This window comes from Chiloscyllium punctatum, chromosome 41 (genome assembly GCF_047496795.1).
Source record: "Chiloscyllium punctatum isolate Juve2018m chromosome 41, sChiPun1.3, whole genome shotgun sequence".
Lineage (NCBI taxonomy): Eukaryota > Metazoa > Chordata > Chondrichthyes > Orectolobiformes > Hemiscylliidae > Chiloscyllium > Chiloscyllium punctatum.
In genome coordinates this window covers 20996752-21022474 of record NC_092779.1, presented here as the reverse complement: position 1 = coordinate 21022474, position 25723 = coordinate 20996752, and the positions used below count along the sequence as shown (strand labels likewise).

The window sequence follows — 25723 nt, the reverse complement described above, 5'->3', positions numbered from 1 at the left end:
CCCTTCCTATTCAGATATCCATCCAGATGCCTTTTAAATGGTCGAGTTGTACCAGCCTCCACCACTTCCCCTGGCAGCTCATTCCATACACGCATCATCCTCTACGTGAAAAAGTTACCCTTAGGTCCTTTTTAAATTTTTCCCCGCTCGCCCTCAACCTATGCCCTTCAGTTCTGGACTTCCCCACCACAAGGAGAAAACCCTATCTTATTAACCCTATCCATGCCCCTCATAAAACTTTAGAAACCTCTATAAGGTCACCTCTCAGCTTTCAATGCCTCAGGGAAAACGGCCCCAGCCTATTCAGGCTCTCCCAATAGCACAAATCCTCTAACCCTGTCACCATCCTTGTAGATCTTTTCTGAACCCATTCAAGTTTCACAACATCCTTCCTATAGTGGGGAAACTAGAACTGCACAAATATTCCAAGGTTCCTCATGTACTCATCACAACTTTCATTCCAATCTACTTTTGTACCAGCAACAAATTTAGATACTTTATACTCCGCCTCCAATCAATTAGCATAGAGATGAAATAAATGAAATAAACAAAATGCTTGGAGATTTCCTTGTGGCACTCCACTCGTTATATCTTTCCAATGTGAACATGACCCATTAATTCAGACTCTCTGTCTTGTTTACCAAAATATCAAGGAACAAACCTGACTGTGATCTTATTGATTAAGAAGATGACAAGGGGCTGATGATATCTTACTCAAAAGCAAGCTGACTCCTAAAAATTATGTTGCAAAGTGTAGACACACTTTGAAGAACACACAAGGACAGGGGTTAAAAAGCCAGTTTGAATTCTACTGAAGTGAACGCTCTGATATGTACCATCCTGGATTCAAACCTTTACATGTTATAATAGCCACAATTGAAGAACTATTCTTTGGTTACCTGCGTTGCTGTGAGGAAGAAACCTCTCCCACTCAGAGTTGCAAACCACTTAAGAAAAGGAATCAGAACATCTGTCATTAACATCTGTCATTGTTTCTTACTTTAAATATCTTACATCCATCTCTTAAAACATAAATATCTCAGACAGACAGTAGTGTAGAAATGTTTTGCAAGTGGTTTGCAGTAATCTGAGAGATAGAGGTAGCCACATTTGCACATAAGTGTGTGAAAACATTGCCCTTCAAGTCCCTTTTAAATATTTCTCCTCTCACCTTGAATTTACACACTGTAGTTTTGAACTTGCCTATCCGAGAGAAAAGACCTTTGCTATTCACCTTGTTTATTGTCCTCATGATTTTATAAACCTCTATAAGGTCACCCCTATGCTCCAGGCTATCCAACCTATTTTATAACTCAAACCTTCTATTCCCGGTAACATCCTTTTTAATCTTCTCTGCACCCTCTCCAAGGGAGTGATATTCTTCCTGTAGTGGGGTGATCAGAACTATAAACGGTACTCCAAATGTGGCCTTACCAACATCCTGTATAATGGTAACATAACATCTCAACTCCAATACTCAATGGTTTGAGCATTGAAGACAAAACATGTCACACACCTTCTTTGCCAATCTGTGTACCCATGATGCAACTTTCATTGAATTATGTACCTGACCCCTAGGTGTCTCTGTTCTATAACACTCCCCAGAGCCCAACCATTAACCAGACAAGTCCTACGTTGATTGTTTTACCAAAATGCAAAACCTCACATTTAAAGTCCATCTGCCACTCCTCAGCCCATTGGCCCAACTGATCAAGATCCCTTTGTAATTTTAGATAAATCTTCCTCACTGTCTTCTATACCACCAATTTTAGTGTCATCTGCCAGCAAATCTGAAGAACAGGTATTATAAATGGCTTGAAACATTAACTGTTGTTTCTCGAACTACAGATCTACTGAGGTTCTCCTGTCCTTCCATTTCCCTTCCTCGTCATATTCTATCTCCATGTATCATGTGATATGTATACCAGGTCTGAGCCACACCAGGAGTTAGATCTCTGGTCTGAGTGACAGTTCCCTATCCAGAAGTTACCTGGATGGGAAACTAACAAGCCAGCCAGCCAGCCAGCCTTTGTGGATCAGATTAACTTTAGATAAATTCCTGGAGGATGATGTAGTGTCCATCTAAGGGACAATGTAATATGAAACTTTTGGGAGACTTTTGGTTTTGTTAGAAGTTAAATGGTGCATCTCTTTTCTGCATAAAAATAAAAGTTACCTACAAAAAGAAAAGAGTGTATTTAGTGATTTGTTACAGTAAAAATCTAAAAGCAAAATTTTGATAGGTCATTCTTTCAGTTATTAACTGGAATCTCATTTAAATGTTATCGGTTTCTGTGGTTATTGTAACAATGTGATTAACCAAAACAACAAACAGGAATTCAGACAGTACTTTAAAAGCTTTAATAATAAGGCTTCTATGATTCAATACACATCACAGTGAGCAACATTAATGATATTTCTGTACCTTTAGTTTATTTAAAAATTTTAAGTGTGCCAATAAAGAAAACCACAGATATCTAAGCAAATGTTTCTAATAGCTAAGCTCTAGCAATGCTCATCCTTTAATACAAATGGCCAAAATGGGTTAGGTTAATCAGGAAAAAAAACTATCGTTAAATAGTTTCAAACAGTAGGCAATGCAACGTCACAAACTGACTGTGCTTGCAATTTTTATTTCTGGTAGTGAAGCATATTTACCAAGCACATTGTTTGCATATATACCTATTGAATAAAACCAATCAATATGCTGTATTAGTTTTTAAAACATATGACTAAGGAATTAATTAGGGATTAATCATATGATTTGTGATCAGAGAATTGAATGTGCTTCTTCTGCTTCAATTTTCATTTACTTACATAGTAAATATTTAGCACTGAAGTATTTAAAAGTTTCCGCTCTACTCCTTTCGCTTTTCTGCTGCACTTAGACAAGGGATCTCCTAGCAGGTGTTGCCAAATCCAGTATCATAATTTGCTGGAAATATGGTGAAATCAGTGTTTTGGTGGAATTCCTACTAAAATGCTGGCAAAATTACAACAATGGACAGGAGCCAATGAGAAATTTCCAGTGTTTTCAGAGATCGAGTTTGCTCAGAATCAGCCCTTACATTAGCCACACAAGTCAGGATTCACTCAGGGTCAGGAGTGGGAATAAGAATAGGATAGGAGAAATTAAAAGGTATGCCCTTTATTCTTACCATCAGCTGTCTGCTGCAATGTAATGATTAAACAATGGACTCGTAAATCTAAAATTAGCTCTTGAATTGCTTGCAGAAGATCATTTGGTATTTCCAATGCTGTCAAAGACTCATAGTTAAGTCTGTAATTCAATCAAAAATAAATAGATTAGGAATAAAATGAAATCTTAAATTCAACAACAAATTGACTGCATAATTATGAAAGCCTGTTCAGTATTGTTTGCAATAAAGTTAAATTAAGTTACAAAATAATATTATCAACCTCAAAGGAACCGAGAATGAATCACAGAAAGTGGAACCCACAGATTTTTACAAAAGGTGGGGTCATGATCAAGGTTGAACAGACAGTCAAATGTGATTGCAAAAAATCTCACTCATTCTAATAGAAAGGTGTAATGTTTACTGATGCCGAAGGAAAAATTACAAATGCTTATGTGATTGCACACTGGTACAATGAAATGGCAAGTTTGCACTTGAAAATTCAAACGGATATCTTTAGCTGTGCAGTTAAGCATAGGTACTTGGTAACAAATGAGAATAATGTTCAGTTACTGTTTCTGCATGATTGAGTCCCTGATGATCCAAAACTGGTATCTTTAATATGGTCTGTGCCACAAGGAAAACAGAGACACTTAAAACAAAAGTGATAACTCGAGTTGATTTCACTTGATGCTAATTTAATACAAGTAAATAAACATACTTGACAAATGGTTAATTAAATATTTTGTTTTAATTAATGGAAATTTTTCAAAACAGTATGATAGTTTAAAATAGGCACATACATTTCACACATAACAACTAGCATTTCTAGTTATCACACATAATAAATACTGTATATACTTGAGTAATAGTTGATTGTTTTTGACGACATTTTCAGGTTAAATTTATGGGGCCGACTATTACATGGATGCTACCTTTGAGGAGCTGAAATTCATGCCCATCAAAACTCATAGCATATCATTAGCAGAAGCCCAACTGATCTCTGAATGAATAAAAAAAAAATTATGATAATTCTGAAAACAGAGCAGAACACAACAGCCAGTGGTCTGGAAGACTGGGAGCAGAATGGAACAACCAGGAGACTGGAAGGCCGGAGTGGAACGTGACAGCCGGCACATTGACTCAAACTGTTGATCTGTTATCTGTGAAGAACTAGGAGAGGGTGCAGAAAAGATTTAAAAAGATGCTACCAGGAATATAAGGTTTGAGTTTTAAAGATAGGTTGGATAGGCTGGGATGTTTACACGACATATACGGAAAATTACAGATTACTGGCCAAAAGTAGGGGTCGACTTTTACATGAGATCAACTATTACTTGAGTATATTTAGTAATCATAAGACCATAAGACCATAAGACATAGGAGTGGAAGTAAGGCCATTCGGCCCATCGAGTCCACTCCGCCATTCAATCATGGCTGATGCGCATTTCAGCTCCACTTGCCAGCATTCTCCCCATAGCCCTTAATTCCTCTAGACAACAAGAACCTATCAATCTCGGCCTTGAAGACATTTAGCGTCCCGGCTTCCACTGCACTCCGTGGCAATGAATTCCACAGGCCCACCACTCTCTGGCTGAAGAAATGTCTCCGCATTTCCGTTCTGAAATGACCCCCTCTAATTCTAAGGCTGTGTCCACGGGTCCTAGTCTCCTCGCCTAACAGAAACAGTTTTCTAGCATCCACCTTTTCAAAGCCATGTATTATTTTGTACGTTTCTATTAGATCTCCCCTTAATCTTCTAAACTCCAACGAATACAATCCCAGTATCCTCAGCCGTTCCTCATATGCTAGACCTGTCATTCCAGGGATCATCCGTGTGAATCTCCGCTGGACACGTTCCAGTGCCAGTATGTCCTTCCTGAGGTGTGGGGACCAAAACTGGACACAGTACTCCAAATGGGGCCTAACCAGAGCTTTATAAAGTCTTAGAAGTACATCTCTGCTTTTATATTCCAACCCTCTTGAGATAAGAGACAACATTGCATTCGCTTTCTTAATCACAGACTCAACCTGCATGTTTACCTTTAGAGAATCCTCGACTAGCACTCCCAGATCCCTTTGTGCTTTGGCTTTATTAATTTTCTCACCATTTAGAAAGTAGTCCATGCTTTTATTCTTTTTGCCAAAGTGCAAGACCTCGCACTTGCTCACGTTAAATTCCATCAGCCATTTCCTGGACCACTCTCCCAACCTGTCTAGATCCTTCTGTAGCCTCCCCACTTCCTCAGTACTACCTGCCTGTCTACCTAACTTTGTATCATCGGCAAACTTCGCTAGAATGCCCCCGGTTCCCTCATCCAAATCAAAAGCTGAACTGGAATTATTGCCTTCCTCACAGATAGTTTAGGGTGTACAAGATCCTTATATAATACTAAATACTTTCCCTAATTAGATAAACTCCAGACATGCGTGGGTGGCATGGTGGCTCAGTGGTTAGCATTGCTGCCTCACAGCACCAGGGTCCCAGGTTCGATTCCAGCCTTGGCTGACTGCCTGTGTGGAGTTTGCACATTCTCCCCATGTCTGCGTGGGTTTCCTCCCACAGTCCAAAGAAGTGAGGGCTAGGTGAATTGGAAGTGAGGGTCAGGTGAATTGGCCATGCTAAACTGCCCTTAGTGTTAGGTGCATTAGTCAGAGGGAAATGGGTCTGGGTGGGCTACTCTTCGGGGGGTCGGTGTGGACTGGTTGGGCCGAAGGGCCTGTTTCCACACTATAGGGAATTTAATCTAAAAATCACTGGATTTGCATTATACATAAATTAACAAACTAAAGGAAGGAAAGAAAGAGGTATTCAAAAATTAATTTAACAATTTCTTTTTAAAAAAATGAAAAAACTACTGATAGTGTTTTCATGATGATGAAACTGTGTTATGCTCCTAATATTTCTTGTTTTATGAAGTCAAAGTGCGAATAAGTCTGTGAATGTTTTGAGAAATATACACCCATGTTCAATCTGCCATGCCACTATCTGTTAATCGTAGCTTCATGCCATTATGTGGAATGTCCGAGCACAGCCAATATGAAGCCCTGTACATATTTCTCAGCAGCTGAATTCAGCAAGCCTCCTGGAGATGTAGGAACAGGCTACCTGCCAATGATTAAGTACAGACGGTGAGTTGAGAAAGATTAGAGGGACCGTTGAGAAACTCAAGGGAACCACACTCTCATAGAAATTACCTTTTGACTGGATAATTTGAAACTGGACCATTGTGGTTCTGTGGTATGAAACTTTTGACATGATCTTTTAAGCCGCGACAGATTCAGAAACTTAACTGACTAGTGCTGTGCTTGAGAAATGTAACATGCAGCAAAGAATGGGAATGTTATAGTTACACATGAACAAATATTTTTGTTTCCCCGATAACGTAGAGGTTGTCAAAATATAAATTCTCTGCTGTTCATGTTTCAAATTGGAGCAATGTACATGTATAATTTCACCATCAGATAGCAACATCACCCACTTAAAGTCATTGCTTACCTCATAGTATGAATAATGTGGGTTAACCACTGGCCTGAAAGTTCCATTTTTGATTCCCATCCTCCATATTGCCTGAGCTCAACCTCAGCTAGGCTGGATGGAAGAAGAGCTCCTCGAATAAGTTTCACAAGTGAATTTATGATCTCTTGAATCATTTTCTATCAGAACAAAGTATCACTTCTGTTAGTATAAAGGGGTTCTTTTCTCTCGTTTAAAAATAATAAAACAGCTTACTATTAGAAAATAAATAAATTAAATAATTTTTTTGTACCTTGAAGTCATTTTGCCGCGATCTTGCATTTTTCTTAAATTTCTCAACTGAACCAGATTTTTCACCTGTCTTTAGTCACAAGATAAAGATTAAACACAGGCCATAGGGCTAATATGTAAGTTCCAATAAGAAAAAAAAAGCTACTCCACAAAAACAGAAGCTATTTTCAGAATATTGCATACCATTACTGTACAGACTTAAAATGCATTAGAGTTCTGAAGTAATGCCATAAATCCATAACATTCACTGAACACTTACTGACACCTACTGGTCACTTATGAGCAATTCTAACAGTTCTGTCAACAGTTCTCTCTGCTAAGTATTCATACAAAAGGCACCAAAAAGCAAAATAAATTGATCAGAGCTTATATTGCAGTGTTTTGTTTCTGCTGTTCTGAGGATAAAACATTTTAAAATGTAAGAAACTTATGTTTTGAAGGAAGAATTAAACAGAATGGTTAGATATAAATCTAACAGTTTGGTTTATCTCAACCTCAGAAACAAAATTGAGGAGTGAGGATGGGTTTTGTGGCCCACCCACAACACTAGATGCTTGGCGGGGCAACAAATTAGGACAAGTCATTGGCTCACTATCTTCTCTCCCACCCACGAGATCCCCTGCTTGTCCTCCTCACCTTTGTCGCTCTCTTATCATAACCTGTGCCACTCCAGCTTCCAAAGCCCTCCACTATTCTCAGCACACACTTAAGTCTCAATCATTCCCTGACCAAAAGGCCTAGACTTGCCTTGATCTAATAGCCAAGGAGTTCTTGTAGACACACCAGTTAATGAGATCTGTCACTGCTAGGTCTCCTCAACGGCTGACCATAAAATTGGCTGGGATGAACCTTACCTTTTTAAGTCAGTCCCCAATGTATTATCGCTGTGTGCCCTTTTTAATCAGAGGATCAGTGAACATTATGCTAAAATGCTTGTCCCTATCCATAACTCAGACCAATATCTTAGTCAAGAACAGACTTTTAAGTCATGTTAATCAGAACAGTAAAAATATAATCAAACATTTCTTCATGATAGCAACAGGTTATCACTTATTAAAGGTATGGCTTGTAAACTTTAATTTACTTGTACAAAAATAGCACATAGGTACAGAGTATTCTACAACATTCAAAGCAATCAGTTAATCATCTGACAAAGAAATCCATCTTCACATTTAAAAATATCTGATTCAAGTTCCTGAGAAATCTGCAAATGCTTGTTTGCGCTGATATGTGCATTCTTCCTCCACACTGCTAGACACTCAAGTCCTACAAGTCGCTGCTGATCGAATTAAGGCTTTCATAGCCACAAGTACACAGAGAAGGCTGAACCAGCTAAAACTGTTTAGCCTACCAGCACAGAACACTCTGTGTTGCATGTCCATCTATGGACCACCCTGTCTGCTAAGAATTGGCTTGCAGTGTTTTTGGAGCTTAGTGAGCAGGATGCCAGGTCCCAGTGCCAGGATCCACTCTTAAGCCAGCCAAGTTCATCAACAGTTAACAGTTCCTCACAGTACTGCTTATTAACCTGGTTCAAATCTTGGACCATGGAGTATGGCCCAGAGCAGTGACTTGACCTCTAACTACTTTGCGCATCATCATAGTACGATTGAGGCCCCAAACAGACCCCCTTACTTCCTGCCCCCACGAGATAGTCAGTTTACTCTTGAAAAAGAGATGGCACTGATAAATGACTCAACCAACAATCAAGTGCTAGCAATGCCCTCATATATGAATGACCAACACACACATCTTTTGCTGCCAGCTTAATTATAAAAACTAAACACAAACTTTAATTGTTGGCAGGATTTTCATGGTCAGTGCTTTCTCCACACTGTGGCAGCCAGCAAATCCTGGAAGGCCAAGCCAAGGGAAATATATAAATGTAAAGAAAATATTAGTTCTAGATCTAGAAATTGTACAATGAAGTGATAGTCCCTCCAGACAAGTTGAAGTTTTGAATTCCAGCAAAAAGAAATGAATTCTTGTGTTTAAAGTACAACTTAAAATTGTGTAGTGTGAAATTAATTTGGTTTAAAAATGGCCAAAGATACGATGGGGAGGGGTGGTTAACATATCATCAACTGAAGAGAAAGATAAAGAAACAGTCAAGAGAATAGTTAATCAAGAAAGTTAACATTTTTTGATTTGAAAGTAGATTTTTTAAAAATTGAATGATCGTGTTGGCACATACATTTTTCTGCTCCTTGTCCATCTAAAAGAAATTATTGAACATCATCCAAGAAGCTTTTTAAAAAAAATTACATTTTCCTCTAACATTTGGCTTCCAAGATTTTCTGGCTGCCATCTTCCTCCTGGTTTCTTTTTGCACATGAGCGAGCTCTGATCATTTCAGCTCTCTTGTCTGTTTTTTCAGGTGATGGCCACAAAATGCAAAAAAAGAACCCTTTATGAGTTTGAAATTCCTTACATTATACTACAGCTGCTTCCTCAACATTCATGTTCTCAGTCAGTCAGTCAGTCATTAAAGCTCAAGACCAAAAGAAATATCATACAAGTGATCAACATTAATGTTTAGGGTGTTTTCCCTACCTACTTACATGCTGCAGCAATGCAGCAGGTACAAATGGTACAATTTATCATGTCTTGCTGTAGTAACTGAATATATTCTGTACAACTGTACAGGCCTAATTATAACTTCAATACAAATGTAGCAATTTAATAAAATTGTGAAGGTTTATCTCAAAGTCATCTGCAATGTTTTAACTACATGGAATCTAGAATCACAATGATGTTTCCTCATCTCATTTCACCTTACTTCAGCATGTGTTGGCTCAAAACATTCAATTAAACCGTTTAGCAATTTTTTTCTTCGAAACACACAATCTAAAATGTGTCAATGCAAGGAGCTCATGGTTTCGTTGAGAGACCTATCCACCTAACATGCCCATCTTTGCACTGTGGGAGGAAACCGGAGCACCTGGAGGAAACCCAAGCAGACACGGGGAAAATTGCTAGAAATTGATTTAAACTGCTATAGAGCTCAGGAAAACTGGTGGTTTTGATGAGAATCAAATTGGCTGCTTCATACAAAAGCAAAAAAAAGTGGTTAAAAAAACAGTGCTGGAAAAATGAGAAGATCAGGCACCTTTTAGAGCGAGAGAAGAAATACTTATGCTTCAAGGAGATTTAGCTTTTCATCTAAACTGGAAAACAATAACTGACATAACACATTTTGAATGATGTACAGAGGCTGGGAAAGAAGGAAGAGGATGAATGAGCCAAAATGAATGCATTGTGGTCAGGTGGAAAATGAGAGTCAAATACCAAGATAGATGATAATGAACAGCAAAAGAATATGGCAATGGGACAATTAAAGAAACAAAGATGGGTCTAGAGCTGTAATTGGGCAATGCAGAATAGTTACCAACAGTTGCCATTGGAATAAAAATGGGGGCAGATGTTATTCAAAACTGTTGAACTCCATTTTGAGTTTGACGGGCTGTAAAAGAGTCTAATCGAAAAATGAGGTGCTGTTCCTTGAGCTTCACTGGAACATTACAGGAGGCCAAGAGAGAGAGAGAGAGAGAGAGAGAGAGAGAGAGAGAGAGAGAGAGAGAGAGAGATCAGGGTGGGAGTAGGGCAGAGAATTGATATAATAGGCAAACGGAAATGCAGGATCATAGTTACAGGTTGAAGAGAGTCGTCCTGCAAAGTGACACTATGTAGTCCTAAAGCAGAAGGGATCATGTTAGGAGAAGGGCATACAGTTAAAACACAGACAGGTACAAGCATTCGAGCTTAGACTCGTTTTTAACATTTTCAGATCATAACCACTGCTACTATATCTCAGGCAGCAGCTGTTATTAACAACCCAGCCATTCTCATTTACACTTCCACTAAGCCTTTTGCTTTCTTTATCCCACAATTATCCCATTACCCTTTCCTTTGTAATTGCACCATTTCTCCACTGTCTACCCTCTCACTGACATGTTTTTCTTCCTTCCATCCCACTATTCTTTCCCCACTTCCGTACATTCTTAAAGCCTGTTAGAGTTCCAACTTTTTCCAGTTTAGCTGTAAGATAAGGATCTGAAATGTTAACTTTCTTTCTCTTGACAGATGCTGCCTGACCTAGTAGGTTTTTCCAATGCTTTCTGTTTTCAAAATTTCCATCAATGGGAGACCTCATAAAATGTGTCAAAAAGAATGTTCGATTATTCTGCCGCCACCATGGGCTATGAAAAAGACCAATGAAATCAATTAACTGACCAAATAATAGTGATTTCACCACATCAGGAATTCAGAGTCATACAACCCCGGCTCTCCAGCTACGCAGTAAAGGGTGCCAAATACATAAACAGAATTGGAAACAGAGTTAATGTTTCCAGTTCAATATGTCTCCTCTTCAGGATTCTTAAGAAGAGTCAAATCACTAACGCTGTTTCACTCTCCAAATGTTGCCACACCTGCTGAGTTTGTTTCAGGTTTCCAGTATCTATAATACTTTTGTTTTATTTTTCTAAAATTTGGCCTAAGAACTAGAGATTTTATCATCATTACATCCCATTTTACAACATAAAAATTTCATAACAGTGATGGGGTGAGGGGATAAGGCAGCCACATCCACTGCCAGCCATCTACCTACATTCTTAATGATTTAAACACTGTCCATCTTCCTTAGTGATTGATTTCTCATCTGATGTAGAAACATATGTATGGGCACAGAGATAAATGGGGGCAGGTAACATTCAGCAGGTAACTATGGTACAGCATGACACCTGCAACTACTTCTTACAGCAGCAACAGTATTTTCTTTTTAATTACTGCACAGCCATCACCTTAGTGTTCCAATGTGACTCTATCTAAAAGCAATATCATATGTCCCAAAACTCTTCTGTTTACAGTTGCAAACAGTGCCAAGTCTTCCAACTTCTTTTCACAATTCAGCCCCTGTTTGTTACGATAAGCAAGACATAAAATGAACTTCAATTTGCCAGAGAAGTTGCTCACTTCACCTTAAAAATGCAGGAAGGTTGGCTTATTTTCTGCTGAACCCTGGGACACTGCTGCCAAATTTAGTGCTTGGCTGATATTAGCTCCCTCAGTTCTGACTGGCAATCAAATCTGGACCTGCTGGTATGTCTGGTCCTGCTACACTCTGCCTTAGCTAATGGGTGGCACGGTGGCACAGTAGCTAGCACTGCTACCTCGCAGCTCCAGAGGTCCGGGTTCAATTCCCACCTCAGGCAACTGTCTGTGTGGAGTTTGCACATTCTCCCCGTGTCTGCGTGGGTTTCCTCCGGGTGCTCCGGTTTCCTCCCACAGTCCAAAAATGTGCAGGTTAGGTGAATTGGCCATGCTAAATTGCCCATAGTATTAGGTGAAGAGGTAAATGTAGGGGAATGGGTCTGGGTGGGTTGCTCTTCGGAGGGTCGGTGTGGACTTCTTGGGCCGAAGGGCCTGTTTCCACACTAAGTCATCTAATCTAGTCTACAAAAAATCATTAAGAGAATGCATAACTCAAATACTTATACAGCCTAGCGATTTGGAGTCCTGATTCCAAAAGTGTGGCCTGGTAAATAATGCATGGAGCATAATTTTTTCAGAATTATTTTCTTCAAAAAATCTTTCAGAGCGTCTGCTCAGGCAATTTTAATCATGTTATGCACTACATAAAGGTCTTAAATTAATCAAGGTTAAGCAACACAATATACCTCACTGAAAAGGCTGCCATTCACGTAAGATATCCAAAGCTTCCAGAAATTGGGCAATTGACTTATGACAATTTCTGTCAGATTGTCAACAAAGGTGACAGGCTGAGGGGCTTTAAAACGCCAAGCTGCAAGAAAAAGAAACTTGAATTTAGAAAGTGATTATTTGTAAATATGCAGTTTAACAACAACTACTTTTTTAAGACACAACTTTAATGCACAAGCTTCCTTCCTGTCTTCAGATAATGCTCAGAATACATGGTTAGCACTTCATGTCACTTATACCCTGGTAACATATTTATTAAAAATAAAACTGGAAATCTCAGTTACCCTGCTCCAATCTAATCAGTGGCATTGTAATGCAGATACATAATTGAGACAGAGAAAAGTAATGTATTTTGATTCAAAAAAGGATAAAATATCCCTTTTCAATGGAACCAATTTTCACTGTGAAAACCAATGCATTACTTTTGTCATGTATTCTGTATCTCAGAAATTATAAATTGGTATACATGCTTTTTCTCCCCCATCTAATTAAATTCAAAATTAGCTTGATTACTGTTCAAATCCACTACTTCAGTAAAAAGGTGTTTACATCATGCAAATCAGTAACTGTAGTGAAGTTTGACAAGATATTTGAATTCAGACCTGTCTACAAAGGAGTCCCATCCTAAAATTGGAAGGGTTGAGCTCAACTCCATCAGATTTTGATATATTTAAAATAGCTCAGTTATAGAGAGTCATACAGCACTGAGCAGTAACAATTTAAAAATAGTTGAATGACAATAGAATTAAATATCTGATGTATGGTTATGTGCTTCATAGATGCACATTACTTTACAGCTCAATAATTTTTAAATGAAGAACTTTAATAATGGAAAGTGTCTTGTTTATTGAAATACTAACTTTTTAACTTGATAGTCAATGACCTGAGGCAGGTTGCATTATTAGGTTAGAAATCATCAGGTTTATCACTTTGGTTGCGCATCAGATTGAACAGTAATAAGAAAAATATCACTTGGCTTCAATGTTGGAAAACAAAACTTACACTTTTCACTTCACCTAAAAGTAGCAACTCTGCATTATTTTTGTGTGTCTCTAATGCTAGCGTGGCATATTTCTGGCCTCTTTAAATTCTATTTTAAGCTGGATGCCAGAAAATACATACAAATGATGTGTAGAGACTCCAAACTAATTTTGCTTCATCTCTTGGGAGAACCTGCTTCTTTTTTTTTGCTTCTGTACTACAAACTGGGCTTATTTGAGGGGGGGGGGGGGGGGGGGGGGGGGGGGGGGGGTCAAAACAAACCAAACTGTGTCTTCAGAGACTGGAGCTTTAACATGTTACCTTGTTATCATACAGGTTCTTTGCACATTTTCATGTGGGTAAAATGTTTTAAAAAATAATATCCCAAGTGTCAAAAAACACTTATGTAGAACAGAACCTTTTCCTAATACACAGCAGATATTTTAGACAGCATATGATCAGGGAGAAGATACCACAATTGACAGACACGTGATCCTTCTTAGTCAAATCTAAAGGAGATAGAATGAATTGAAGTGAATTGAATTGAATCCCCAAAAACAAGTCACTAAAATTGTTCTATAGGACTGAAACAAATCTCACAAAAATGTGCATTTTTTCATAACTATTGTACCAAATTATCATTCAGATGACAGTCAGGTGAAATATTAAATTCATTTTCAGGACAGTTAAGTTTTCAAACCTACCAGACCCTTTACTGTTTCTCAAATAACCCTTTCATTTGTGGTGTGTCCTTAAAGTGAAAGGAAGACACGTAGAAGTGACAGAAAGAGAATTGAGACAGAACCAAAGGAAAATAAGATTTTGTTGCAAAGGTAATCATGATCATTCACTCATGATATATTGCAAACAGCTCACCCTACAAATTGTACTGCTGAAAAATCCTGTTAAAGAAATAACTGAAGATTTTTTCTACTCCTTTAAATGAGGGAGAAAAAAACCAAATATTATCTCATATACAATGGTTCATTCTCAGTTCATTGGTCATCTTAACATTGTTCCAAATCCAGATTAATAGCCCTACTAATAGATTTTACACAAAGCAATCCATAGAGGAAAGAACTTTCATAGCACAGGTACTTAGATAGGATCCCTGAATGAATGTGTATGATATATAGAAAAATGTTCGGCAGTGTTTACAGTCATCCCGAGAAGACTGGAAACTGCTGGCCCTTTTCACTGAACCAGCTTGAGTCAAGCGACTGATTGGAGAAGGTCGCACATCACTGTCCAAATCCAGCATTGGGCCAAGTAGCATGGTTGAACCTATGAAAACAAACAGAATAGTCAGTTTGGCACTGTCTTACATAAGATTCGTGTTTAATTTGGGTGATATATACAGTAGAGGTCTCATAACTGCCAAATATCAAGCCTGCACAGTATTCATTAATGTGTCAAGTACAGCTGTCAGACAGAAGACTAAGTTATTCAGAGATGACAGTTTATCATTTGAAAATAGCTTCAAAAATAGCACAAATGCTGTTATTCAATTGCCATTTTAAAACATATACTGCGGCGTTTTGAAAATAAAACATAGAAAACTATGATGTGAAATGTAGAAGATGGTTGCATTTCAAACAAAAAAAATTAATAATGCCCTTCTATCCACAGATTCCAGCAAGAAAGGAAAGATTAATGAATACTGTTTCATACAAGTAAAATTAATCCATGACAAGAAATCTTGCTTCCAAAATCTGATACCATAGTAAAAAGCTTTAGGACCCATTACCAAGACTAAATAGGTAGGTCACTTCTTAGGATCATATAGGGGTGATAGCTTTCTTATCGAAATAAATGCTCCACAAAAATGTTAACCTTTGTAAAATGAAACAATTTCATTTAAAGTACAAAAGATCTTCAGTTTAAAAGAGCAATATTAATTAAACTTATTTAAAATCAAAATACAAATAATTTTCTTCAAGTTCAACTTTGTTAATTAACACTGTAAAATAGATGAAGGTGAGGACTGAAAATGCAGGAGATTAGAGTCCAGAGTGTGGTGAAGGAAACGCAAAGCAGGTCAGGCAGCATTAGAGGAGTAGGAGAGTTGACGTTTTGGGCAAAAGCACTTCATCAGGAAGCCACACTCTCGACTGTAATATAGGTGTCAACCAAATGGGAAGTACAGCTTTATCAGTGATCTGCCCAGCAATTTACTGCAGCATTATTACTGATGAGATCATGGAACTTTGTAAATAAACTGATGTGCAAATTTTCATAAACAATTTGTAATTTAGAAAATTTGTCGTGGTGTTTCAGTGAAAGCCTGGATGTGGAGTTTGTCCAATAACGAATAGGAGGATGCAAATGAGTGATAATCTGTGAACACTGTTCTCACACAAACCCCTCTTAGCCACTTTTCTTGTTGCAAACTGCAATTCACCTCTGGCAAATTACTCACAGACATGGAGATAATCCACAGAACAGCTAGGGAACTGATCAAACTTCATCACATTCAATCCAAAAAGTCAACGCAACCTCAAATCATTGAGTTCCAGTATGAATCAGAAAAAGCTTACATTCACCTGAGTAACAGGGGAGGCAAACTTTACTTCAAAGGGACTGGAGTATAAAGATAGGAAAGTCTTGTTAAAGCTAAACAAGGCATTAGTCAGATTGCACTATGATGAAAGCAAATTACTGCGGATGCTGGAATCTGAAACCAAAAGAGAAAATGCTGGAAAATCTCAGCAGGTCTGGCAGCATCTGTAAGGAGAGAAACGAGCTGACGTTTTGAGTCTAACTGACCCTTTGTCAAAACTTTGACAAAGGGTCAGTTAGACTCAAAACGTCAGCTCTTTTCTCTCCTTACAGATGCTGCCAGACCTGCTGAGATTTTCCAGCATTTTCTCTTTTGGTTTCACACTATGATGATATGTGCCTTTAAGAGGGATTAGTCTGTCCTCGTTCTGTTGAAGGGTAGTGTTGTAAACCTGGTGTCAAGGTCTCTGCTCTGTGGAAAGCAGTGTAAATTACTTCATTTTGTTTTTAATTAGACAAAAGAAGCATGGGTAGTCGAATCAGGCTCACACAGATCTACAGTTTTAGTTGTGCTTTCTGTTGAAGTTTAAGTTGCTACATACAGCTCGGTCATTGATAGCAGCAAATACTGTACAGATTGAGTGAATTGCACTTAAAGCACTTGAAGATCTGTTTGGGGCCTTGAATGGTGAGGAAGCAGCAAGTCAACAGGCAGGTGTCACACCTTCTGCGGTTGCAGGGGAAGATGCCGTGGAAACGTGTTGACATTGGAGGAGGAGTGGACCAGGGTGAGCCAGAGGAAACAGTCCTTGCAGAAGGTTGACAAGGGAAGGGTGTGTCTGAGAGTGACCGAAAGTTTTGAAGGATGGAATGAAATCGGTCACAAGCTCCTTGCTATCAAGAGGAGTGCCGTAGGTATCTCACTAAGAGCAGACAGGTGAAGACTCAGCTCTAATGTTCCCTGCAGACAAAAGCTTGCTGACAAATACCATTTAGGTTTGCTCACAAGGAATCAGCAGTTGGGAAAGGTGTCGGTGGACAAATGGCTCCCATAGTCTAATTAAATTATTTCAGGAGATGGATGCAAGAAGAAGAAAGGTAATAGAGAAATTGAGTACACTTGTTTAACTCAGTCAAGTTGCTAAACTCAAATTATCAGATGATCCAATTATTTCATCACAAAAACTCCACTTTGTCCTTATTTTTTGTTCAAACTAAATCACTGTCAAAAAATATTATTTTGAAACCATCAGAAATTGACAAAAAAAATTTAGCCTTAGTTTGTGCTGCAAAGTTTGGATTGAGTGATGCAAATACCCAATGGTCTGCACTACAGCAAACCAACTGACACCCAGCCCTGGGCTCCATGACCAGTTAGGAAAAGGCGGCAGGATGATGTGGCCATTCTATCAAAACAAGGATTTATAACCGAAAAAGAGTTTAGTATAATTTACTAACTCCATCTGCATTTCAATTTTGATGCAATTGGAGGAATAGAAAGAGAAGTGTCACTCTTACCTAGAGGTTCTGTTGCAAAATCTGAGGGGTGGCAATGAATAACATTTTCCCTAAGATAGGGAAGGAGAGTACAGCCCCTCCATTCGGGGAGGTGTTGATGGATGTGGTCCAGGAAGATAGCAGGTTTGTGAAGCCTCCAACATGAATGGAAAGACTGCATCAAAAGATCAAAAGGTCCTCACCTGGGCATGACATGATGAGTGAAAAAATATGCCTTACCCTTTCTGAGACTTTGCCAGAATTCTTCAACATAGCTAGATTGAGGTATCTATTGCCCTTGCACAAACTTATAAAATTGTTTTTTTAGCAACCTAAATAATTTCTAAATTATCCAGACCTCTGGCAGTTTCACGCTCACTTTCAATCCAACACCTGGGAGGATGGAGGGGGACGGATCAGTCTGGGAGCGCATTCCAACTTGAGTTTTAGGGAATTTCTAGGTCTCAGGACCTACCTCCAAAAGCAATTTTTTAAAAAAACTGGCAAATAACCTAGTTCAATAACAATTCCCTTACAGTAGATGATACAACCAAATAAAACCTGCAGAGAATAAAACTAGTTTCTGGTTATGTGAATATACAATCATAATAAACAGAAGACGGGATAAGCCATTTGGTCCCTTAAGCCACTCTGCCATTTAAAATGGTTGATCTCACTTTGGCCTTGAATCTATTTTTATTTTTCCCTCATAACCCTGGGCTTCCTGGTCTATCAAAAAATCTTTCTAACTCAGCCCTGAATATACTCAATGACCCAGCCTTCACTGCTCTCTGAGATACACAGTTCTAAAGATCAACAACTCTCGTAGAAGGAACTCTTCAACTCCACCTTAAATGGGAATCTATTTTTATTTTTCCCTCATAACCCTGGGCTTCCTGGTCTATCAAAAAATCTTTCTAACTCAGCCCTGAATATATTCAATGACCCAGCCTTCACTGCTCTCTGAGATACACAGTTCTAAAGATCAACAACTCTCGTAGAAGGAACTCTTCAACTCCACCTTAAATGGGAGTTTTACTTCGAAACTCTGTCCCCTAGTTCTAGATTCCCGCACCCCACAGGATAGGCTCCCCCAGCACCTAGCCACCAAACTTCCTCAGAATTGTACATGTTTCAATTACAAATACAATGCAAAAGAGGAACAGGCTAGGTTAGTAGGAAAGCAATGGGTCAAATTTGTTCTCAAAATAACTATGAGATTAATACTGCTCACTATCATTTATATGCAAATTGTATAGTTTGTTTAGGTAAGGTGAGTCGAATCATCTTTTGTAAAAAGTGACTGTTTTGATAGAAAAGGTTATGGGTCAAATCTTAAAATTGCAATCAAGTAAGCAGGATCCCAAAAAAAAACAAGATATAACACATGACTTTTCTCAATACAAAGGCACTGAAGAAAATGAATTAAGGAAAACATTACAATATCCAAGAAAAAGGATGTCATTGAGAGGTCAAGACCAGAATCTGTTTGGTTAGAGCTAACAAATAGTAGGGGTAACATTACACTGTTCAGCAGATTCTAATCGGCCACCAACTCGCAGAAGATGATTTGGAGGAACAAATTTGGAAGGAAATTACAGAGGGACGCAAAAGCAACACTGTAGTTAAAATGTCGGTCTTTCATTATTCTGATTTGGACCAGGATAGTAATTGTGTAAGGTAGAGAGAGAAGAATTTCTCAAGTGTACTCAGGGGAATTCCTTAGATCAATGTTCCCTCTTTAAAGATAGCAGAAACTGCTGGATCCACTTCTGGAAAAATGAGGTGTAAATAGGGGAACTATTTCAGAGGGAAGTAATTATAGGAATTATAAATCAGGTATAGAAGTGGGAAAAGAGCAATCCAGAATTAAAAACTGGAAGGCAGCTATTTTCATTCAGGTGACAATGGATCTTGATCAGGTAAAATGGAATCAAAGATTGGCAGCCAAAACTTGATGCAGCAGTAAGATACCTTTAAAGAAGAGATGGCTTTGTTACAGTCAAGGTACTTTCCCAGGAGGAAGAACGGTGGGACAAATCCAAATGTAGACTTACCAGGATGATGAAAGTGATAGAGTCAATAATACAAATTAAACACCGCCTGTCTAAAGTAAGTAACCATTGAGCAGAAACTGAACAGGAATAGCCTTATAAATACAGTGCTACAAGAGCAAGTCAAAGGTTAAGAGTCCTGGAATAAGTTACTCATCGCCTCATTTTTCAAAGTCTGTCTACCACCTGCAAGGCACAAGTCAGGAGTGTGATGGAATACTCCCCATGTGCCTGGATGAGTGAAACTCCACAACACTCAAAATGCTTGACACCATCCAGGACAAAGTAGCCCACTTAATTAGCACCACATCCAAAAGTGTTCAGTCCCTATACACCAATGCAGAATACATAGCAGTAGTAGTAGTAGTACAGGCCATTTGTAAGATGCAATGTAGAAATTTATCCAGGCTCCTTAGACAGTGCCTTCCAAATGTGTGACTGGTACCGCATATTAGGACAAGGACTGCAGATACATGGAATCACCACCAATTGCAAGTTCCCTCCAAGTGATTCATCATTTTGATTTAGAAATATATTGCTATTCCTTTACTGTTACTGCATCAAAATTCCAAAACTCCCTCTGCAACAATACTGTGGGTCTACTTACATGAAATGGTCTGCAGTGGTTTAAGGCGGTAGCTCACCACTCCCTCTCAAGGGTAACTAAGCATGAACAATAAATGCTGGCTCAGCCAACAATGATGACAGGTCATGAATGGTAAAAGAAAAGATTTTTGCACGAAAGGAAAGAAATTTGGCTCAGGTATTAAATGAATATTTTGTATCTGTCTCCACCAAGAAAAATGATGCCTAAGACATAGTGAAAAATGAGGTGATCATTAATAGATAATCATTATTAAAGATTGGGTATTACAATACTTCTTTAGACTGATCACGATAAATCGGAGGATATAGAGAAGTATTTAGAGATGAAGTCGTTATAATTTTCAATATTCCTTTGATAGTGCTCACGCCAAAGGATTAGAAAAGTGCAAATGCTATACCGTTGTTCAAAAGTGGGGGGGGGGGGGGGGGGGGGGGGGGGGGGGGGGTGAAGGAAAACATTAGCTACTATAGGGCAGTAAGTTTATCCATGTGGTGGGAAAACATGCAGAAATATTAATGGGTAAAAAGATTAATGGACCCCAGATAAATTTGGATTAATTAAGGAAATCCAGCATGGATTTGTTAAGGGAAAGTTGTGTTTAACTAACTTGATTGAATAACTTGACACAGTAGCATTGAGGATTAATGAGAGTAATGCAAATTTAAATGGTGTGAATGTCAAATAGCAGGCTTGTCAACAAAGTTTGAGCCCATGGAATTAAAGGGACAGTAGCAGCATGCATATGAATTTGGATGAGTCACAGAAAAAAAACTAATGAGTTGTTAGTTAACCTTGAGGAAGGTCTACAGTAGGTTTCCTCAAAAGGCTAGGACTACTACCTTTCTTGACCTGTGTCAATGGACTAGGTCCCAAGTCCTGAAATTCCCTAACTATATATAATTCTGTCTGTACTTAGCTTGTCACCTTTAACTCACTTCTTAAAACTCACCCTTTAAGACAAAGCATTTGCTCAACTGGCAGAAATTCCTTTTAGCTTGGGAAATACTGTGTTTTAGGTTATTCCTGATAAGCACCTTAGTACATACATAATATTTATATCATGCATTCAATGTAACTTGGTGATCTATTCTCAAATGCATAGGTATAATGAAGGTGTTGTAGAGCTGTGAGAAATCAATACATCAAGAATGATCAATTGGTATGTTAGATATCTTTAATACAGAACTTCTAAGCAGCTATATTTAATAATTAGAATCATTACAGCAGAATCACAAAAACTTGACCAATTACTATTTTAATTTTGCATTTAACTTTGAACAAGCAGAAGTTATCTGCACTGTGCAGTTCCAAACTATGCAGTGTATTTTAGACATTGATGGTGTCAGTTTAAAAACGTTCTCTTGTTTCATAGGAAACCACAGCAGCAGTCCACACTAGTTTCAGGAAAGGATAGTTTAATATGGAATAATTTTTAATTGAGTTATATAGTATTACTAACAACTTAAACCAGCAGCAGGGAACCACAACAACCAAGTTACCCTAAGGACTAATAAACATCTGGAACAAATTATCAAACAGTCTTCAGCTCAGGATTTACCACAAGGTAGCGCTGGAACACTGAAAATAAAATGAAATGTCAAAAGTGGAATTTATTCCAGCTGCTAAACAGCAATTGAACAGAGCTGACCTAACATGGCCTGCAGTGCTTTCTGATGCCACTCTCAATTTCCTTATGATCCATACCAGCAGTTGAAAAGCAACATGCTTGCTCCACTAGGGCAGTAGCAAAAGATCTACATTCTTCTGACCCTCAGAGAGGTTAGAGTTCCGAACCACCCTAAACACCTTTGAAAATTCTTTCCTGTGCACAGTGGCTTACTGCCATGTGCTGTGTCCTGACCACCCACAGTACTACATTGACCAAACAGGCAATTCCTTAAGTCTGCTTCAATGCAGAGCTCCAAATGCAAGAGACAGATTCAAATGCCTTAGCTCTAACCACTCAAATTTGTTTAGGCAATGAAGCAAGGAAGCACCCTACCTTTTGGAATTTCTTTCCTTAGGCTCAGCCAACGTAAATGTATTCAATAATCACAACATGGCTACATTTAGTCCTTTCTCAGTGCTTATCATACTTCACAACCTGCAGTAGTATTGCAATCGACATTTAATGCTTTAAAATGTGCAAGGTTCATCTAAACAAACCAATAATTTCCATGTTGTTCAAACACATTTTATTAATCATGTTTTATACTCAAAAGAAAACAAAGGGTAGAATGTGCTCAGTGCTTTATTGCTCTTTCCACCCTACCCGCAAAAAAAACGTACATAACATCTTTATTTATTCTGAAGTGTCCCTATTAAACATAACACAAGTCAACCTCCAAGAAAATTTTTAATTTTTGAAATTCTTATTCTAGCACTCTAATAAGCGCATTTAAGTTGAATTGCCCATTGGTCAAAAACAATTCAGCTAAAAAAATTCGGATGCTGCTTTCCAAAAGTGAAGGCAAAAAGGCCTTCAATGTTTTTAAGACCATTCTAAATGATATAAAATGAAATTATGGAGCAAATGAGGCCAGTGGATCAGATTGCTTTCAATGAAGTACAGTCTGGTTAATTTAATTTCAATCTTTTGTGATGCTATTTCTTTTACAAAATACATTTAAAATATTAATTTTAACTCATTAATTTTTATCACATTAAGGTATTATATTGCAACTGTAATAGCTTTTGGAATAACTTTAGGACTAGTAACTTTCAGATGGTCAATTTCAAAAGAGTCATGAGAAGACCGGGAATTCTGCCGAAGGTGCGGCATACCGAAATGTGACATTTGGAACTTCAGAAGCTGCAGTAATCAATTTTACATCTTTTCAGTGTGAGTATTTTTGTAAGGGATAGAGGGCAAGGGATGTGGTTTAGACATAAATGGCTCCCAGCTGCATGAAGCTTCTTTCAGATGTACAGTAAGTACAGCATATGGAAGAAAACCAGCTGCTAGGATAACAAATTAAAAAAGGCTCTTTTGACATAGATCCTGTTGCTCTCCTCTACAGAAACAAAGTAAGATCATTCATTGCAAGGTGAACAAAATACTCAGTATGAAATGCAGAAATGGTGCGAGTGCTCATTGCATCCACCATTTGTTCTCATAACATGCACAGCTGGTGTTATTTGCAAAAAAAATACATTTTGGCTACAGTGTTGGTATTATAAATGTAATCTTACTCTACCCAATTCAAAAATGGTCTGCCAATTTTCTTGTAGCCTCATTTACTTCACTTATTAAAAAACAATACTTTCCTCACCCATAAAAAGAAGCCTGTGTAAAATATCCTAGCAAATACTGAGATTAGCAGCTTACTGTCTTAAAATATCTTATCAGGGAATTGAGTCATAATGTATTGTATATTTTTTAAGATATGCCACAGTTGAGAGTGCTCCATCCTCAAGATTGGCATGAAAATATGCCCTTTTTCCTGTGGCTTAAGGGATCTAAACAAAATGGAGACAGTTCCCAGTGGATTTCAGTTCAAAGCAAATAACTGCCTGAAAATTTTGACATTACTGTACTCATGCTTTATTTAGTAGTTTGACTTACCGCATTAACAACAAAAAAAAAAATTCTGGGAAATGAATTCACTGAGCTCTGGGGTCAGTTGCATAATTAAAGTAGAGGATTCTAGCAGTATATCTGACCTTTCTCATAACTGTCTTTTGTCACGAGGTGCAAATTGGATAAATAGTCTATTATATAGTGCTATCAAACTCACGTCGGTGAACACATATATAGCAAAATATACATACAATAAGGTTGGATTCACACACTGATAGCAGGTTCTGATCGATGACTGCTGTTCTAAAAACAGGTAATAGTGTCATTTAAAAGGAATTTTCCATTTTCAGTCTTTTTCAATTTACATTGGAGCTCAGTAAAAAGACACGTTAAATAAAGGTGCATTGTTGAACCATATAGTTAATAGTTTAATTTGCAATGCTACCTCGTTCTGGTTGTCAAATGATGTTTCTTCTTTAATCACAGTTGCTATTTACAATAAGTAATAGAGCACATCTGCTGTAAGTGTTTGCCCAATTGATCAAATATTTAAAAATATAAAATTACATGCCTTAAAAACAATAATAAGCAAGCTATAACAACTGAACACACAGTCATCAATTACTGGTACAGAAGGGAAAGTTTGATAAGATTCCACTTCAGTTACTAAAACTAGTCAGAACTAAAACGCAGTTATTACATAATGTATTGCTTGATTGTCAAATACACTGCAGTAGTAAGTATTCGTTATTCACAGCTGGAGTGACTGAGTGTATTGCAATACAGCTGGTAGAAGATTTCTTCAAGGAACACTCACAATCACACTGCTATTGAGTGCCTAAACTTCTTCCCTTAATTATGTTCAATTATGATTCTCTCAGTTTTGCCAATGAGTGACAACACTGACAATTAGTCTAGTAGGTTTTCAGAAGAGATGCTTTCTTTGTTGCCACCGCAGAAGAACAGATGGATCACACGCAATTCTAGTCTATACAGTTTTATATTACCAGTATGTCTTCCACAGTTGAAATTTCAGTTATTTGAGACATAAATCATTTTAAATTCTGAACTCACTCTTAATTGTTCAAACCATCTGTTATTCTGCAGCTTTTTGAAAAAAAAGCAGATTCCATAATCTGGTTGGAGGCTTAGCTGAAGGACATCTTTGTTAAAAGGACCTGATCGCAACCATCCTAACTTGTGAAAACATTCAGTGGAGTCTTAACATAGGAGCGAATTTATTTTTCAGTAATTAACATGTAGTTTAATTTTATGCAATGATTGTGTAATCAAAGTGCATTAATAGAACAATTTAATATTGTATGCTGTTTAACTGTAATCATGGAGTCAAAGAGCTGTACAGCACAGAAACAAGACCCTTCGGTCCAACTCATTCATGCTGACCAGCTATCCTAAATTAATCTAGTCCCATTTGCCAGCTTTTGACCCATATCTGTCTAAACCCTTTCTATTCATATCCCCATCCAGATGCCTTTTAAATGTTGTAATTGTACCAGTCTCCAATACTTCCTCTGGCAGCTCATTCCATACACGCACCACCCTCTGCATGAAAAAGATGCCCCTTTGGTCCCTTTTAAATCTTTCCCCTCTCACCTTAAATTATGCCCTCTAGTTTTGGACTTGCCCCACCCCAGGGAAATGACCTTGGCTCATCACCTTATCCATGCCCCTCATGATTTTTTAAATCTCTAACAAGGTCACCTCTCAGCCTCCAATGCTCCACGGAAAACAGCCTCAGCCTATTCAGCATCTCCCAATAGCTCAAACCCTCCAAATATGGCAGCTTCCTTAAAAATCTTTTCAAAACCATTTCAATTTTCACAACATCCTTCCTATGGCAGGGAGACCAGAATTGCATGCAGTATTCCAAAAGTGGCCTAACCCAAATGTTCTGTACAGCCGCAACATAACCTCTGA

At 38.1% G+C, this 25723-nt stretch overlaps 1 protein-coding gene across 5 annotated transcripts in view; it reads right to left on the bottom strand.

Annotated features, from left to right (window-relative positions):
• Nucleotides 1-25723, bottom strand: part of exoc2 (exocyst complex component 2) — a 308570-nt gene that overhangs the window by 112695 nt on the left and 170152 nt on the right. For 4 of the 5 annotated variants that reach the window (XM_072560529.1, XM_072560533.1, XM_072560530.1 and 1 more), the window contains 5 exons: nucleotides 14707-14892; nucleotides 12585-12709; nucleotides 6908-6976; nucleotides 6637-6794; nucleotides 3159-3280 (listed from right to left, as the gene is read on the bottom strand). In XM_072560529.1, the coding sequence (XP_072416630.1) occupies nucleotides 3159-3280; nucleotides 6637-6794; nucleotides 6908-6976; nucleotides 12585-12709; nucleotides 14707-14892 (660 nt within the window). The remainder of the gene's footprint in view (nucleotides 1-3158; nucleotides 3281-6636; nucleotides 6795-6907; nucleotides 6977-12584; nucleotides 12710-14706; nucleotides 14893-25723) is intronic. The other variant, XM_072560532.1, reaches the window with a different exon arrangement.